The sequence below is a fragment of the Anguilla rostrata genome, chromosome 9 (genome assembly GCF_018555375.3).
Source record: "Anguilla rostrata isolate EN2019 chromosome 9, ASM1855537v3, whole genome shotgun sequence".
NCBI lineage: Eukaryota > Metazoa > Chordata > Actinopteri > Anguilliformes > Anguillidae > Anguilla > Anguilla rostrata.
The window spans coordinates 6053292-6067249 of record NC_057941.1 but is presented as its reverse complement, the minus strand read 5'-3'; the positions used below and the strand labels follow the sequence as shown (position 1 = coordinate 6067249).

The following is a 13958-nucleotide window of genomic DNA, read 5'->3' as shown; positions in this document are numbered from 1 at the left end:
AAAGTAACAAACTCTGGGTCCTAATAGCTTCAGCCTGTTTGTGTTTCTTATTGCAATGTGCCAATAACATTTCCCAGATTCTACGGCAGTCTTTCCCGTGAGATTTACAGCATAGGCCAAGGATGGGGTTCTGGGGCCAGAACACTGAGACAGGGGCATAAACAACACAGACATTTAGTGTACTGCAATTCTGTTTGCCATGCCAACATTACTTTAAGGCGCAATCTGTTCACTCAAAATTTATGCACCAAGTAGGCCAAAATTTAAAAAAAAAAAAAAAAAACACTGACCAGGCATCAGTCATATGTGGTTATTACAAGGCCTTCTTTATGGGTTATCATTCCACACTTTTTTAAATCAATAACAGAAACAAGGAAAGGCAAGTGTATACATAGTGAGAAGAGATGGCAGAAAAGCGAGTGTGAAATGATGAAAAGAACACAGAAGAGGCAGAAAGGGGGGAAGAGAGAGCAACAAATGAAAGATGGAACAGGAAGAACAGTGGGGCAGCATCGAAGAAAAGCATTATGGGTCAGGAGAGGAGTCCTCGTTACCTGATCATGTGACAGCTGAGAGGTGCCAGTTATAGCAGAGAAGAGGAGCATGCACACCAGGCAGAGAGAGAGAGAGAGAGAGAGACAGAGAGAGAACAGGGTGGAGAGGTCAGTTCTGAAGCTGGAAACACCCTCACACACACAGTCCCTAGGCACAGACACCACAGGTACACCGACATGAATGGAAAGTCAGAGAGAATGTGCAATGGTTCGCTTTGTATGAGAGGCATGCCAACACCTGGGCAACACAATTTACAGGAAACAAATGAACTAAGATTCTAAGCAAATAAAAAACATAATGTAACTTAATGCAATGGTGAACTTTTACAAGACCGCTACTTCTTAGTGTATGATCTTGAAAACTATGTTTCTTTTCCTGATTGGGAAGCAGACTGCCACAAGGGGAAACTCTTCTCGCAGGCATTATAATACACACTGAATATTTAAGAGCCTACACCACAATTAAAATGCAGTTGAAACATGCAGAAAAGTACTCTTGCCATTCCTGGCCATTTTAAAGAAAGCTTAAAAAAGACATTTATCATCTGTTGAATATAGGCACCATTTGCCCATTGTCATCACATTGCTCAGCAGTTTACTAAAGTTTATTCCAAATACATGCCTTAAACAAATGAAGGCAAACATATATATTTTTTTAAATCACATGAAGATGATCCAACAACAGCATCTTACTGCTCAAACTATGAAGAGGGGCTGTCATAGATAATAATAAAAAAAGTTTAGCTATAGATAATTTCATTGAAGTGGGAAATTCTTTCTTGAAAGCCATAATATGATCAGCTGACTCTACGGTCAGTTGGTTAGGGCTCCTCAGAAGGCCAAGACACCATGTTTTAAGAGTAACAGTTGTGCAAGTGGCTGTGGTTAAGGTCGTCTGCTAAATGCCAGTAGCGTAACGCAATTTAATGTAATGAGCCCTGTGCTTTCAATTACTTGTGGTGCTTGTGAATGGGTAATGAATGGACAGACTGAGCAGAAGTCATGGCCTGCACCCATGCCGCACAGCATGTGCACTTACAGCTGCACAGCCCACCACACCCTTTTAAACACAGGTGACTGTTCAGTGTGGTGGACAGACAACCGACCGCACGTCAGTAAGCCTTTCTGCTTTATTTGAGGAGATCCCATTAAAACTTCTCTGGGCATTACCGAGCTAATTAGCAGAACAACAATACACAAATACACAAATATGGATTTAATGAGTGTGAATGTTTGCAAATAATGCACTCCTACTCAAGGTACTGACAAACATAGAGCATTCACTTAAGAGCAAAAATATCACAAACATTTTCTGTGATTCGGGCAAACAAACAGTGAAAATGCTACTTACTTTTGGAATGCAAATATTCCTATTATAATAGCGAAGGAAACAAGATCCGAAGTTATCCAGACCATGCAGTATTCCTCTGGACTCTGTGACAAAAAAGAGAGCGGTCGATTTTGGCACTCCACTAGATGGCAGTAAAACGTACATTTTAACACACCGCAAATCCGACTGTCGATCAGGAGCTTGTCTGAATTGCACAAATGTCATCCTCACAGAGGTATAAATCATGCATTTTTAGAAAGAAAACATACTCCATTGGCATGTATAGTTTCCCATGGATGCGGTTTTGTAACGGTGCGTGCTGGAGGAAGCTTATGAGTAAACTAGGAATAAACTGGGGAGAGGTGCAAAGATAGTGGTGCTGGAGGAAGCCTATGAGAAAACTGGGAATAAATTGGGCAGAGGTGCAAAGACAGAAACAGGGAAGAGGAGGACTGCAGTGTGTCCTGTGTGTGCCAGGTGGCAGTGGTGTTGTGTGTGGGGAGGGGAGCTTACCATGAGCCAGATGGGGTTAGGCACCTTTTTAAGGATTTGAGGGGCGTCGGAGGAGATGGAGGACACGCCGCTGCACCACAGGACGGAGTAGAGCCACGGCTCGTTCACAGTGTACAGACTGAGGCTCATGTTGTTCGCCAGGAGCTCCCTGTTACACACACACACACACGCACAAACACACGCACGCACAAACACACACATGTGTGCACAAACACGCGCACGCACAAACACACACGTGCACAAACACATGCACACACAAACACACACACGTACACAAACACACGCATGCACAAACACGCGTGCACAAAAAAGCGTGCACGCACAAACACACACGATGGGAGGAATTTGCATTCGATAATCATCATTGTGGTATATTACCCAGCCCAATAATGTAACAAATATTACTCTGAAACTAGCCAACCGTAACACAGTGATTGCAGTTCAGTCCTGAGTCTGGGACCTGAAGGCAGGCCGTGAGCGTACCGGATTTCCACCGCGCTGGTCTGGCTGTAGTGCAAGTGGAGCCCCACGAGGCCTTGCTCCCGGGCAGCTTCCACAGACAGCTTGGCCCCGGAGATCTGCTGGAAGCCTGGAGCCTCCTGCTGCACCATTTCCCGCCCCCAGTCTGGGGTCCACATCACCTGCGGAGAGCAGAGTCGCACACTGAGCCACGCCTCTGCAGGGCGGGGCCTCGGGGGGCAGTGCCCTCGCCACCGGCCCCATGCATAACTGACGGAAATGGGCTGTAACTTGGGCATTTCAGCATCAATATGGAGCGGAGCGCGAGATTCCAGGAATACAAGACCAGGTTAAAACCTAGTATATGGCTGGGCCTAACACACATGATCTGGCCGACCAATGGTGTAACTTCATAACTCGGCCGACCAATGGTGTAACTTCATAACTCACTCAGTCAGTCAGTCAGTCACAGACATTCGCGTTTGTAGGGCTGGGGCCCCGCTGGTGTGGCCCGGCCAAAAAGCAGCGGCCCGCGTCCTCACCTGCTCCTTGGGTATCCCGGATCTGCGGAAGGCCTGCAGCGTGTCGTTGACCCAGCTCCCGTGGCGCGGGTGCTCGGGCGGCGGCCTGCGCAGGTTGAAGACGACCGAGCGGTTGGACCGGACCACCACGCGGAGCAGCTCCTGCAGGCTGCACACGGTCTGGTTCCCCGCCCGGTTCAGGTCCCTCTGGGACATGGACTGGACCGTCCGGTAGGGGTCGTCCTAGGGCGGAGGTGGACACAGCGGCTTCAGTCATAGGACCCGAGCCGCCTTAGCACTTGATGTGTGTGAAGCACCAGAACTAAAAATTATGTTGGCAGTTCTGAAGCTGCTGCATGTATCAACTTGCTGGAGTACAGCTCATTCTACACATGACATCATACCAAAAACAATAAGTCACATATGCTGTACAGTATATTCCTTATGCTAAAGTAAAATAAAGATCTAAATGCTAAGACCTTCTTCCATTAAAAATGTATTTCACGTATTTCATCTGTCCATCAAAAACATGATCAAAATACCAGAACATTTTTTTGGTATTTAGGTACACCTTCTCATCTGAGAAAAATGTGCCAGAGTGTGTGTGTTTTGCACCACCGCGGCAGACACACCCAACGTGGTAGCAGAACGTTAGCGGAGTCAGCTGCTTTGGATGCAGATTGCAGAAAAGATACATGGACAACCACAACAGACGATCCGTTAGAGCTTCTAACAGCGCAGGGATCGCTGTAACGCGACGGTGCTAAATTAGCAGGGTCCGCTCGTTAAAGCTGCGGCACCTTTAGAAACCACTGCCCCGCGTTGAGGGAGCGCAGCTCGGTCCAGTTGAACAGGGACGCGTCGTTGAACTGCCGGGCCGGGAAGACCTTCGCCACGTCCGTGGTCCTCCTCAGCGTGCGGTCGCGCATTAGGAAGGGCACTCCGTCCAGACTGGGGGAGCAAAGGGCTGCATCAGCAGTGTGCGCACGTACAGTACACACAGACATGCATAAATGCAGATATATATACACACACACACACACACACAGACACACCCACACACACACACACACACACACACACACACACACACACCCACACACACACACACACACACAAATGCATGAATGCAGATACACACACACAGACACACACACACACACACAGACACAGGCACACACAGACACACACACACAGACATACGCACGCACACACACACACACACACACACACACTGTGAGACTGAAGCTCTAGTGTCTGAGACTGCAGCTCAAAAGTATATTTCTTTAACTGTAAAGAATTTGTGAGACTGAAGCTCTAGTGTCTGAGACTGCAGCTCAAAAGTGGATTTCTGAAACTCTTAAGAGTGTGAAACTGAAGCCTTAGAGTCCGTGAGACTGTAGCTCAAAAGAGTTTGAGACAGAAGACTGATACTGCAGCTGTATAATTTCTACTTAAAGACTGACGCCCATGGAACTGAAGTCCGACAGAACTTGTATCTACTGCTAATTGCGACGCTCTCTCCTGAGACAGGACCCAATTAATCACAGTAAGGTCACAGGCTCACTGCAGTCACGCCCACCGAGCATTATGGGTATAATCTGTGACACTCATTAATCCTCATTACAGTGCCTGAAGCAGCTTCGCCACAGGCCACCCAGACCGCCATGTAACAACCACAGTCATTACTCATTGATAAGTACGCTGAACTAGCTACAGGGTTTTTCATGAAACCACTACTGTACACTGTTTCTGTTTTTGAACTTGGAAACACAAATCCGTACATTTTCAGCCTCTTCCATTCCTGTAAAAAATACTACGGAGAGCATTTCACCTCGCACGTATACTATCTTTCACAAAAGCCCAATTTTTACCTTAACTCTGAGACAATATCATTCACCTCACACGAGCATCAAACAGAATGGACCCTGTTCGCTCGCCCCTTGCACGTACCCTCCGAACAGAAGCCCACATACATTTGTCAGAATCATGCTTGTACGACGGTAGAACCCGCGTGATTCTTCTAAACGAATCAAGAAAAAGCAGCACACCGCCTGTGCCCAGCCGTGTAAGACAAGCGGCCACAGTAATGAGTAAGACTGATCCTCTGGTGGAGAGCAGTGATGTAAGACTCGGACGTCTATCGATTCCCCTCCCTGGCACAGAAGAGGGGGGGCGGCTGGTCACCTGACGGTCACGTCGGCCTCCAGCCCGTTGACCTTGTGCTGCACGGCTTTGTTGAAGGACATGACGGTGTTTTCCGGAGCCAGCTGGAAGGAGAGACGCCAAGAAGCAAGCGTCAACACCTGCCTCGGCCGGAGGTCTCGGCACGGCAAGGCCGCGCGCGACCTGGCAGCCTCGGAAGCATTCCTTTGCGCTCTCGAACCATCCATGTGTTTTCGACGTGGAATTTGCTGCCAGCGTAGAGCACATGAGAACGAGTTCTGGGGTCCGGACACGCATGTTCTAAGACACATTCACCAGTACAGCAGATTCAAAGACAGAAACAGTTCTCTCTTATAGAAGAGATTTTAATCTCAGTAAGTTAACTGGTATAAATAAAGGATTTTTAAAAAACTTCTCCTTTAAGAGTTAATTCTATCTCTAGCTGCACATGGATACACAGTGGGTGTCGAGCTCCAAGTCTGTTCATTCAGCAGGTGAAGTGTAACAACACCCTGTTCCTACCATGGGAAAGTTCAAACATCAATATCGTTTGACCTTTTTTTAAAACTAACATTCCTCCAAGAAAAATAGAGCCCACTGCGTACCAGTCTTAAGGGACATGCCAAATTCCATCTAAAATATGACTCAGTATCACTACAAGGCCTATGCTTTCACTTTTGTTTTTGCAGGAACTTGAATCCTTTAGGCGTAATAGTGAACACCTAAACAGGATGACAGAATTCAATTTCATTTCTTGAAATGTGAATTCAAATACAATATATAACACTGAAAAAAAATGCTAAAAAGTGTTTTTCACAGTACTTATTAAATTCCATTTGTTCTTCACTGTAAGTCAAGTATAATCAGTTGGGATTCCAATACCAATTTCAAAATAGTGACACAGAGTTCAAAATGTTCCATTATCTATTAGTCAAAAGGTTTATGGTCCTAGCATGGCAACTTTAAAACTGCAGGTTCTGTCATTAAAAAGTAAATTATAAAATAATCTCCAATCAATAGCGGACTCGGGTCCCCTCAATGGCTGGTTAGGTCAACTGACTCACCATTGGTGCTCCCCTATGGCCAATGACATCAGGCCGTTGTTTTAGACTGGCCCGGTCCATGAGGCACGGGGAGGTGATGGTGAGGGGGGCCAGGTAGAGAGCCAGGAGGACACTCAGGTAGACCAGGAGCACGACTAACTGGAACCCTAAAGAGGAATAAGCTTATGCGTCAACTACACACAGTATAATTACAGGCTACAGAAACTGTACACACAATCGCTAAAACTCAACAAAAATTCTAAATGTTTAAAAGATTAAACACATTTTCCCAGCACTAACGTTATTAAAGTAATACATAACCATTTCCTTTGACAGTGTCCTTTTTTCACCGTGATTTGCGTAGGCTAGTATTAGCATTAGTGCAGATTATTGGGTGAGGTTATGGTATGGACATGGGAAATATGTTCCTTGATCAGTTTCCAAGTAATAACAGGCATCTAATTAACATTCCCTGAAATGCTTCACAAAGAACAGAAGAGAGAAAGTGCCATCTGGTCTCACTTAGAGCAGATTACAGAAAACAAACTGAAATCGGCTCAACTGAAATGTAAACTGAGCTAACCTATTGCAACAGGCTGGAACAATGAAAAACCATGTAAGATATAAACACTCCACAGTGCCTGTGTGAGCGATGAGCCCTGCTACTACACCCAACACTCAAACCCAGCACCTTTTACTGCTGTATCCCCTCAATGCATCTGAAGTTGTCCACTACTCATCATATGGCACTTTTTCTGCGATTAGCGTTCTTATATAGGCGACAGTGTTAGCTTTTGAACTCTGCTGCTCTGTGGCTGCTTTCATAACTTTGTATTTACAAGTACATCTTGGCAATAGTTTTGGCTGCACATTGGTTTAAACTGAAATGCCTGTGACAAATGTCCAATTATCATAGGAAGGAATGCATACATTTTAGAACTATGAAATATTGTTTGTTAATGAAAAACACAGACAAAGAAGATGTACTACGGTGTATGAACATAATGTTGATACAGAGTGTAGTCATTCCAACTTTGTGATTGGATCAACACCCTGGTCACAACTCAGACTCCTTATGGGAAACCTCACCTAAAAGAATATCACTGCCATTCTGCAGTCCTTTTTTTAATGGTAAAAATGAAGATGTGCACTTGCAGAACCGTAACACCGTTAGTCAGGTTTATGGATGAGCATTACAACGGCGGAAGAAATTTTCACAGGATCTTCATGTTTCACCCTTCATGTGAAATTCATATGAAATTCACGAAGACAAGAACTAGTGTATGTACGCAGAGTTCAGATACAGTACTGTATGTTGCATTACTGCATGTTGTCAACATCCATAGCTTTCTGTGATGAAGAGATGCTGATCTTGGATCAGTGGGGTGACGGTTAAACTCACTGGTTTTCTCGAAGCGGATGACCTGACCGGCCATCAACCAGCTCAGAGCCGTAATGGCGACCAGGGCTCCTAAGTGCAGGAAGAGACCAGTTGCCTGCGCGGAAACAGAGACACACGCTCACACAAACGCCGCAGTTCCTGCTCGAGCCGTACACTTGAATGAATGACAGGTGAAGGCAGAGGGGGAGGGGGCGGGGGCTGCAGAGACCAGTGCTCTCACCTGCAGGGAGATCGCGATGATGTCCCACTCCTTCCCCCACAGCTCGTTGATGGAGATCACACCGGTGATGGTGGTCATCATGGCGGCTGTCACTCCAATCTGCAGAGGCACACACACACACACACATATTAACACTGGTAGTAGCAACAGGTGTAGGCTGTGTGCTTTGATCTTTAAAAAGACAATAGGTGTCATAAGACTGCGCTCGGTTGTTTCCACTGTTAGCAGTCTGTCATCATGAGACACACATGTATGTACATACGAACGCACGCACGCACACACACACACGCATGAAACACACGCACACACACATACACACGGTTTGTGTGGGGTGTTCCTTGCGCTAAAGAGTTTGTGGCGAACTGCTTGCCTTATAGTGTGCGTGGAGCATTATTTGAGCCACAGTTCGTGTGGAGAACTAAATGCGTTACAGATGGTGTGGAATGATGCTGTGGAGGAATACCTTGTGGAGCCAGTACAGATTCAGCTGCTGTCCCACTGCTACGTGACAAAGTGCTAACATCTGAAAAAGGACAAAGGGGCCAGGTGTGCAAGAGCCAATCATCAAGCACCAAAACTGCTACATTCAGCCACATTTTTATTTGCTCAGCAAACGCACTGCGCACATTTGCATATTATCCATTTATTTAGCATGGGGACAACGCACCTCATGGACCACAGCTTGCGGTACAGAAAACCTAATGATCTATTTTTACAAACATCAGCTGAGACTTGCATTTCCTATTCTATTATGACGCCCCTGTTATGATTCAGTATGACACAAAGCGCCAGGCTGAACGTCGAAAGAGCGCACTTCCTGTCGGACGGGACGACTCACCATTAAGAAGGACACGTAAGTGAACCCCGCGGCTGTGGTGGCGAGAATGGGAACGGTCCCATCGGTCCACTCCCCCGACCGGTTGTACAGGACCCTGCAGGAGAGAGACCCAGAGTGGGCTGCGGTAGCGTTCCAGCAGATTCACAAGACGACAATACAATCTGGAAATGCACTCACGCCATCACAAGCGACTGAGGCTGGCCGGACTGCTCTGTAAAAACCTTGCCACTCTTACAGAGGTTTATAATTGTGAAAGCAGGAGCGCTATTGCAGCGGCGGCTGTGAGAGTAGGGCACGAGTATGAGAGCAGCAGAGAGGCCTGAGGTTCGGTACAGTGAGAGGCAGCCGGCTTCCTCTGCGTCTCTAACCCCAGGGCAGCTGATAGCTCCCGAACGGTGTGAGGCGGACGCCGCGAGGCCCTCGTGAGCCAATCACGCACTCTCGTCCCCATCACTCACTCCACAGGATAAGGCCGCTCGTCGAGGAATAGCCGACGGGTCACGTGGTGAGCAAGGCTATTCTATTTTTAACATCCCCGGCAGAGGGAGCGGTCTGGGCCCCGTGCTGTACGGATGGCGGGTCTGGAGTGGGTGGAGATAGCCGCGGGAAAGGAAGGGGGAAGGGCGGCGTTGAGGACGGGCAGGTGCTGCCCCTCCTGAGAAGACGGACTAGAGGAGCACGAAGACGGCCGAGTCACTCGAAAGGTGCCCGGCCTCGACTGCAGGCTCTGAGCAACGTGGACTAACAATGTTCAACCGGACATTCATGGACAATATTCCTTTTTTTTTTTTTTTTTTTTTAAATAGGTTTTTTCCTTTATTTGATAGGACAGTGTTGAGAGACAGGAAGAATTAGGAGGAGAGAGACATGCGACAAGGGTCGGCAGTCGGATTCGAACCGCCGACGTCGCGGCTCGCATTGAGCATGTGGTTAGCGCTCTACGGGCTGCGCCACTAGAGGCCCATGAACAATATACTTCAAGAGTATCAGAATGTTTCGCATTAAAATAGCAGACAAACAAGTAATACCTTTCTTGCTAGATATCAGCAACCACCTATGGATTTTTCCCCGCTTTGCTCTCTCTCAGGGTTTGTCCGAACAGACAGCAGACACCAATTAATATTGAATTTATTCCCATCGGTCAGCAGTAATACCTAGTTCTGTATCTCACACTTTATGAGTCCACGCTTTTTTATCCTTCGCAGCTCTGGGGGAGTCACGCACGTCCGCGTTGAGAGCGATGATGTCAGTCCCGCCGGCGTAAAGCCTGCTCCGGGATAAACGCTTCGCCCCTGACGCGCCCCTCAAAGGTTTTGGGCTTATCGGCACGGCCGCTTTCGGCCTGGCCGCGTTTATCCTTCCACAGGCAAGCGCGGGGGTGGGGGGGGGGGCCTCCAGGGCTCAACGCTGCGCCGTGCTGACCGAGGAGGTTCTCAAGGCGCAAGGACGTTTGCAGAAGACCGCTGCGGAATCCCTGCCCAGCTATTTCAAAACATTTCTCAGCTAAAGTTGATGCTGGAGTATAATTTAAATACCAATGTTAAAAAGCAGGTGCAGCCACCAAACTAAAGTGTTTTAAAGCAAAAATACAATTTTTAGTCTTTAAATGGCATTTCAGGGAAAATATGGATATATCCTAAATTTTTATGAAGTGCTTCATTATGTGTGGTGAGCGTCCAGCACAAAATGGCTGTCATACATTATCCAGGTGGGTGCTACACATTGGTGGTGGTTGAGTTGAGTTTCCCCCTCATCACTGTAAAGTGCTTTAAGTCACCGGCCAGTGAGAAAAGTGCTACACTGTATAAATGCAAGGAATGAAATGCACGAAATTTTTACATGTGTCTGTGAGAGCTCTGTGTGCGAGTAAAACAGGAGCGGAACTACAGTACACAAACACAAACAGCAGCTGGACCGCATGCACGTTTACAGGCTTCATAAACGGTGCTCATGGCAGGCGCAGCACACGCTGCTGATCAAAGCCAGGAATAACACTGCTCTATTAAGAGTCCCCGCACGGCCCCGGACCACAGCACAGCGCTACCATATTCACCCCTGAAAGATTACACTTAATGGCCTGATTATTAGATTTCCCACAGTTTCGTGTCATTATTTTCAAAGCCCTGACAGATCTTTCATCTCTCTGAAGCTGCTAACCACAAAATAAAGCCCTGTAACCCAGCTGCCGCCCCCCCCCCCACCCCACCCACAGCCCCGCTCTGCTCTGCCCTGCCCACCTTTAAGGCCTGTTGCCTCTGTCCAGACGTCACCAACCCAAGGGATGAATGACTCTTTGTTGCTGCCTCCTGCGCCTCGTCGCAGACGATAAAAGGAATCAGACGAGCTGCACTCACCAGTTAAATTCGCCGTAGTCATTCTGCGCAGCCCACCAGAAGTAGGACCAGACCAGGAGCAGCAAGAAGGTGGAGGTCAGGATCAGGAACCACACGCACTCCCACTGAAACACAAACAGACACAGACAAACCGCCATGACTGTTGCTACTGTGGGAACGTCAACAGAGAGACTTCCGTAAGAGGGGAGGGAGAAGCAGGCGAGACGGAGAGGAACGGACCGGACGTAACCCTCAGGACATGAACTTAGACGGGTTCCTTTCTCAGCGCTCAAAACAAATGAGAATAATTAAAAGAAAAACCGTCCAAGTAGCCCAAACTCATTAAGAATGAATCATATATACGCTTGCATATTTCTATAGCAAATGTACAATTAATGCAATTTATTGTCATTTGGTGATAGCACCAAATGCCATCAACCGGCCATTATTTCATATATATATATATATATATATATATGTATAGATACATAATAACACTCATATAATCTACAAAATTACACAGGTAGTAAAAATTTAGAGTGATGTGACACCCAGTCTCCCCACAGTAATGAACCAATTTACAAAGGTTACCATGAGAGGCAAGACTGGCCATGCGATTGAGACTAATTTTGGTAATTGATTAGAATTTCTGTGCAGAGCCAGCTGCATTCTAACAATGATGGCTCTATTAATAGAAAGCCAGATGAGAAGACAGTGTGCAAGGAATAGATGGATTTCTTCAATGTTGGCCACGACTGGGCATTTCAAAAAATGACAAAAGGACACCGATCCTATGGTATTACCAGTTCCCAGGGGCCTGGACTTTTAAGATCAAGTGTCAAGTGTTTAGTATTACCATTTTGAACAAGTGCACATCTTACTTTAAATAAGTCATGAAGCTTTTTAAAAACTGAACAGAAATGATTTCACCAAGTCAACACAGTCCTTTTCTCACAATGTATCTATAATGTAGACATACTTCAGTTTTTACACTGCACATCATCCTTGCTTATAACCTGTAAACAGTTTAAAAGAAGACCATGGTACCTACAATGGTACAAAAAAGCATTTTCATTGAAAGATTCGCTGGTTTGTTACAAGGTAAAACTGTATGAACACAAAGGGTCTTTAGGGGATACTTTTACTCTCTTCCCATAAATGGCTTCTTGCAAACTGCACTGTGGCTGATTTATATGGGATTCCACAGGAAGTGTGCAGGGAGAGAGATGACATTTCCATCCATTCAAGGTCAGCACTCCAGCTGGACTGGCTTTTAGCATGGACACGTAATGATGACCCAACCCCCAAATCCTGGGAATGGAGAGCAAGGATGACACTCACTATGATTAAAGCTATGCGTCTCTCTCTGGAGGAGGGCAATATAAAAACAAAATGACCGAACCGACCTTTCGGGTCAAACAGTGCGATCAACAAAAGCATTTTCACTCTAATACCAGGCTTTTATTCATCTAGATTAGCAATCAAAGGGAATGGGTGGTGGAACTCCCTCAGGGAAGCAGAACCTGATGCCTTTAAAAAAAAAAGGCACAAAATTCCTATGCAGCTTAGACACTGAAAGTCGGTGAGCCAGGTACCCTGTAGGCTTCATTGACCATCAGAAAGCCTATAAATAGAGGGATAAAAGGATCAGGGGTAATTCCCTTAAGCAGCACTGTAAACACTCTCTCCTTGCTAAAGGTGCACAGAGCCCTCCAGTGAAGAGCCTCGCTTTCCTGGAGCAGCAAAATCGCAGGAGAACCAACCGCTGAAAATGGCATGTCTTTTAATGAGTGAAAACTAGTGTGATATGAATTAGGACTACCGCACAATCATTCAAAAGTTAACAAGACCAGGTCAAAACCTAGTATATGGCTGGACCGGCCGACCAATGGCGTAGCTTCATCACTCAGTCACAGACATTCTCGTTTGTAGGGCTGGCCCCGCTGTTGCGGCTCAGCCAAAAAAATGAAGGCACGGGATCCATGTGTAGTAGCATTTATCTAGACTTTATAAAAAAAGTGTAAATCGGTTGTTACATGAGTGGTCTGTGTCTGGAATTTCCCTTCTTGCATACAATGCACTGTGCCAAATAGCCACACGTGTCATGATTTTCAACGAAGAAAAAATAACAAACCTACTAGACAGACAGACAGACAGACAGATAGACAGAGAGACAGACAGACAGATAGATAGACAGATAGACAGATAGACAGACAGACAGACACGCAGACAGATAGACAGATAGACAGATAGACAGATAGATAGATAGATAATTTATTGTCCCCTACTGTGAAGATTTGCCTTTGGCTTCACCATAGTTACAGTAAGGTCAAGCACACACACAATACAGGCCACAAACAACCTAGTAGATTAGATTAAATTAGATTATACTTTATTGTCAGATTTCTCTGAAATCTCACATATAAAGGAACACACACGCATTCATACAGTAAAATAAGACAAACAATACAAACAGCTATGACACACTTATTAATTAAATGTCGTTTTTATTGTTTGTCTTATTTTACAGCACATAACATGTCACAACAGAGGCTTGGGTACTTGACCAGTACGTTATA

The 13958-nt window shown here is 46.1% G+C and overlaps 1 protein-coding gene across 6 annotated transcripts in view; it reads right to left on the bottom strand.

The window, feature by feature from the left end:
• LOC135262769 (glycerophosphodiester phosphodiesterase domain-containing protein 5-like) overlaps positions 1 to 13958 on the bottom strand; it is a 48124-nt gene that overhangs the window by 5747 nt on the left and 28419 nt on the right. For 3 of the 6 annotated variants that reach the window (XM_064349961.1, XM_064349966.1, XM_064349962.1), the window contains exons 3-15: positions 11401 to 11504; positions 9047 to 9140; positions 8672 to 8731; positions 8209 to 8307; positions 7989 to 8082; positions 6608 to 6753; positions 5565 to 5647; positions 4178 to 4328; positions 3399 to 3620; positions 2881 to 3038; positions 2398 to 2545; positions 1906 to 1988; positions 555 to 569 (exon numbers count right to left, since the gene is read on the bottom strand). In XM_064349961.1, the coding sequence (XP_064206031.1) occupies positions 555 to 569; positions 1906 to 1988; positions 2398 to 2545; positions 2881 to 3038; positions 3399 to 3620; positions 4178 to 4328; positions 5565 to 5647; positions 6608 to 6753; positions 7989 to 8082; positions 8209 to 8307; positions 8672 to 8731; positions 9047 to 9140; positions 11401 to 11504 (1457 nt within the window). The remainder of the gene's footprint in view (positions 1 to 554; positions 570 to 1905; positions 1989 to 2397; positions 2546 to 2880; positions 3039 to 3398; positions 3621 to 4177; positions 4329 to 5564; positions 5648 to 6607; positions 6754 to 7988; positions 8083 to 8208; positions 8308 to 8671; positions 8732 to 9046; positions 9141 to 11400; positions 11505 to 13958) is intronic. The other 3 variants (XM_064349963.1, XM_064349967.1, XM_064349965.1) reach the window with 1 other exon arrangement.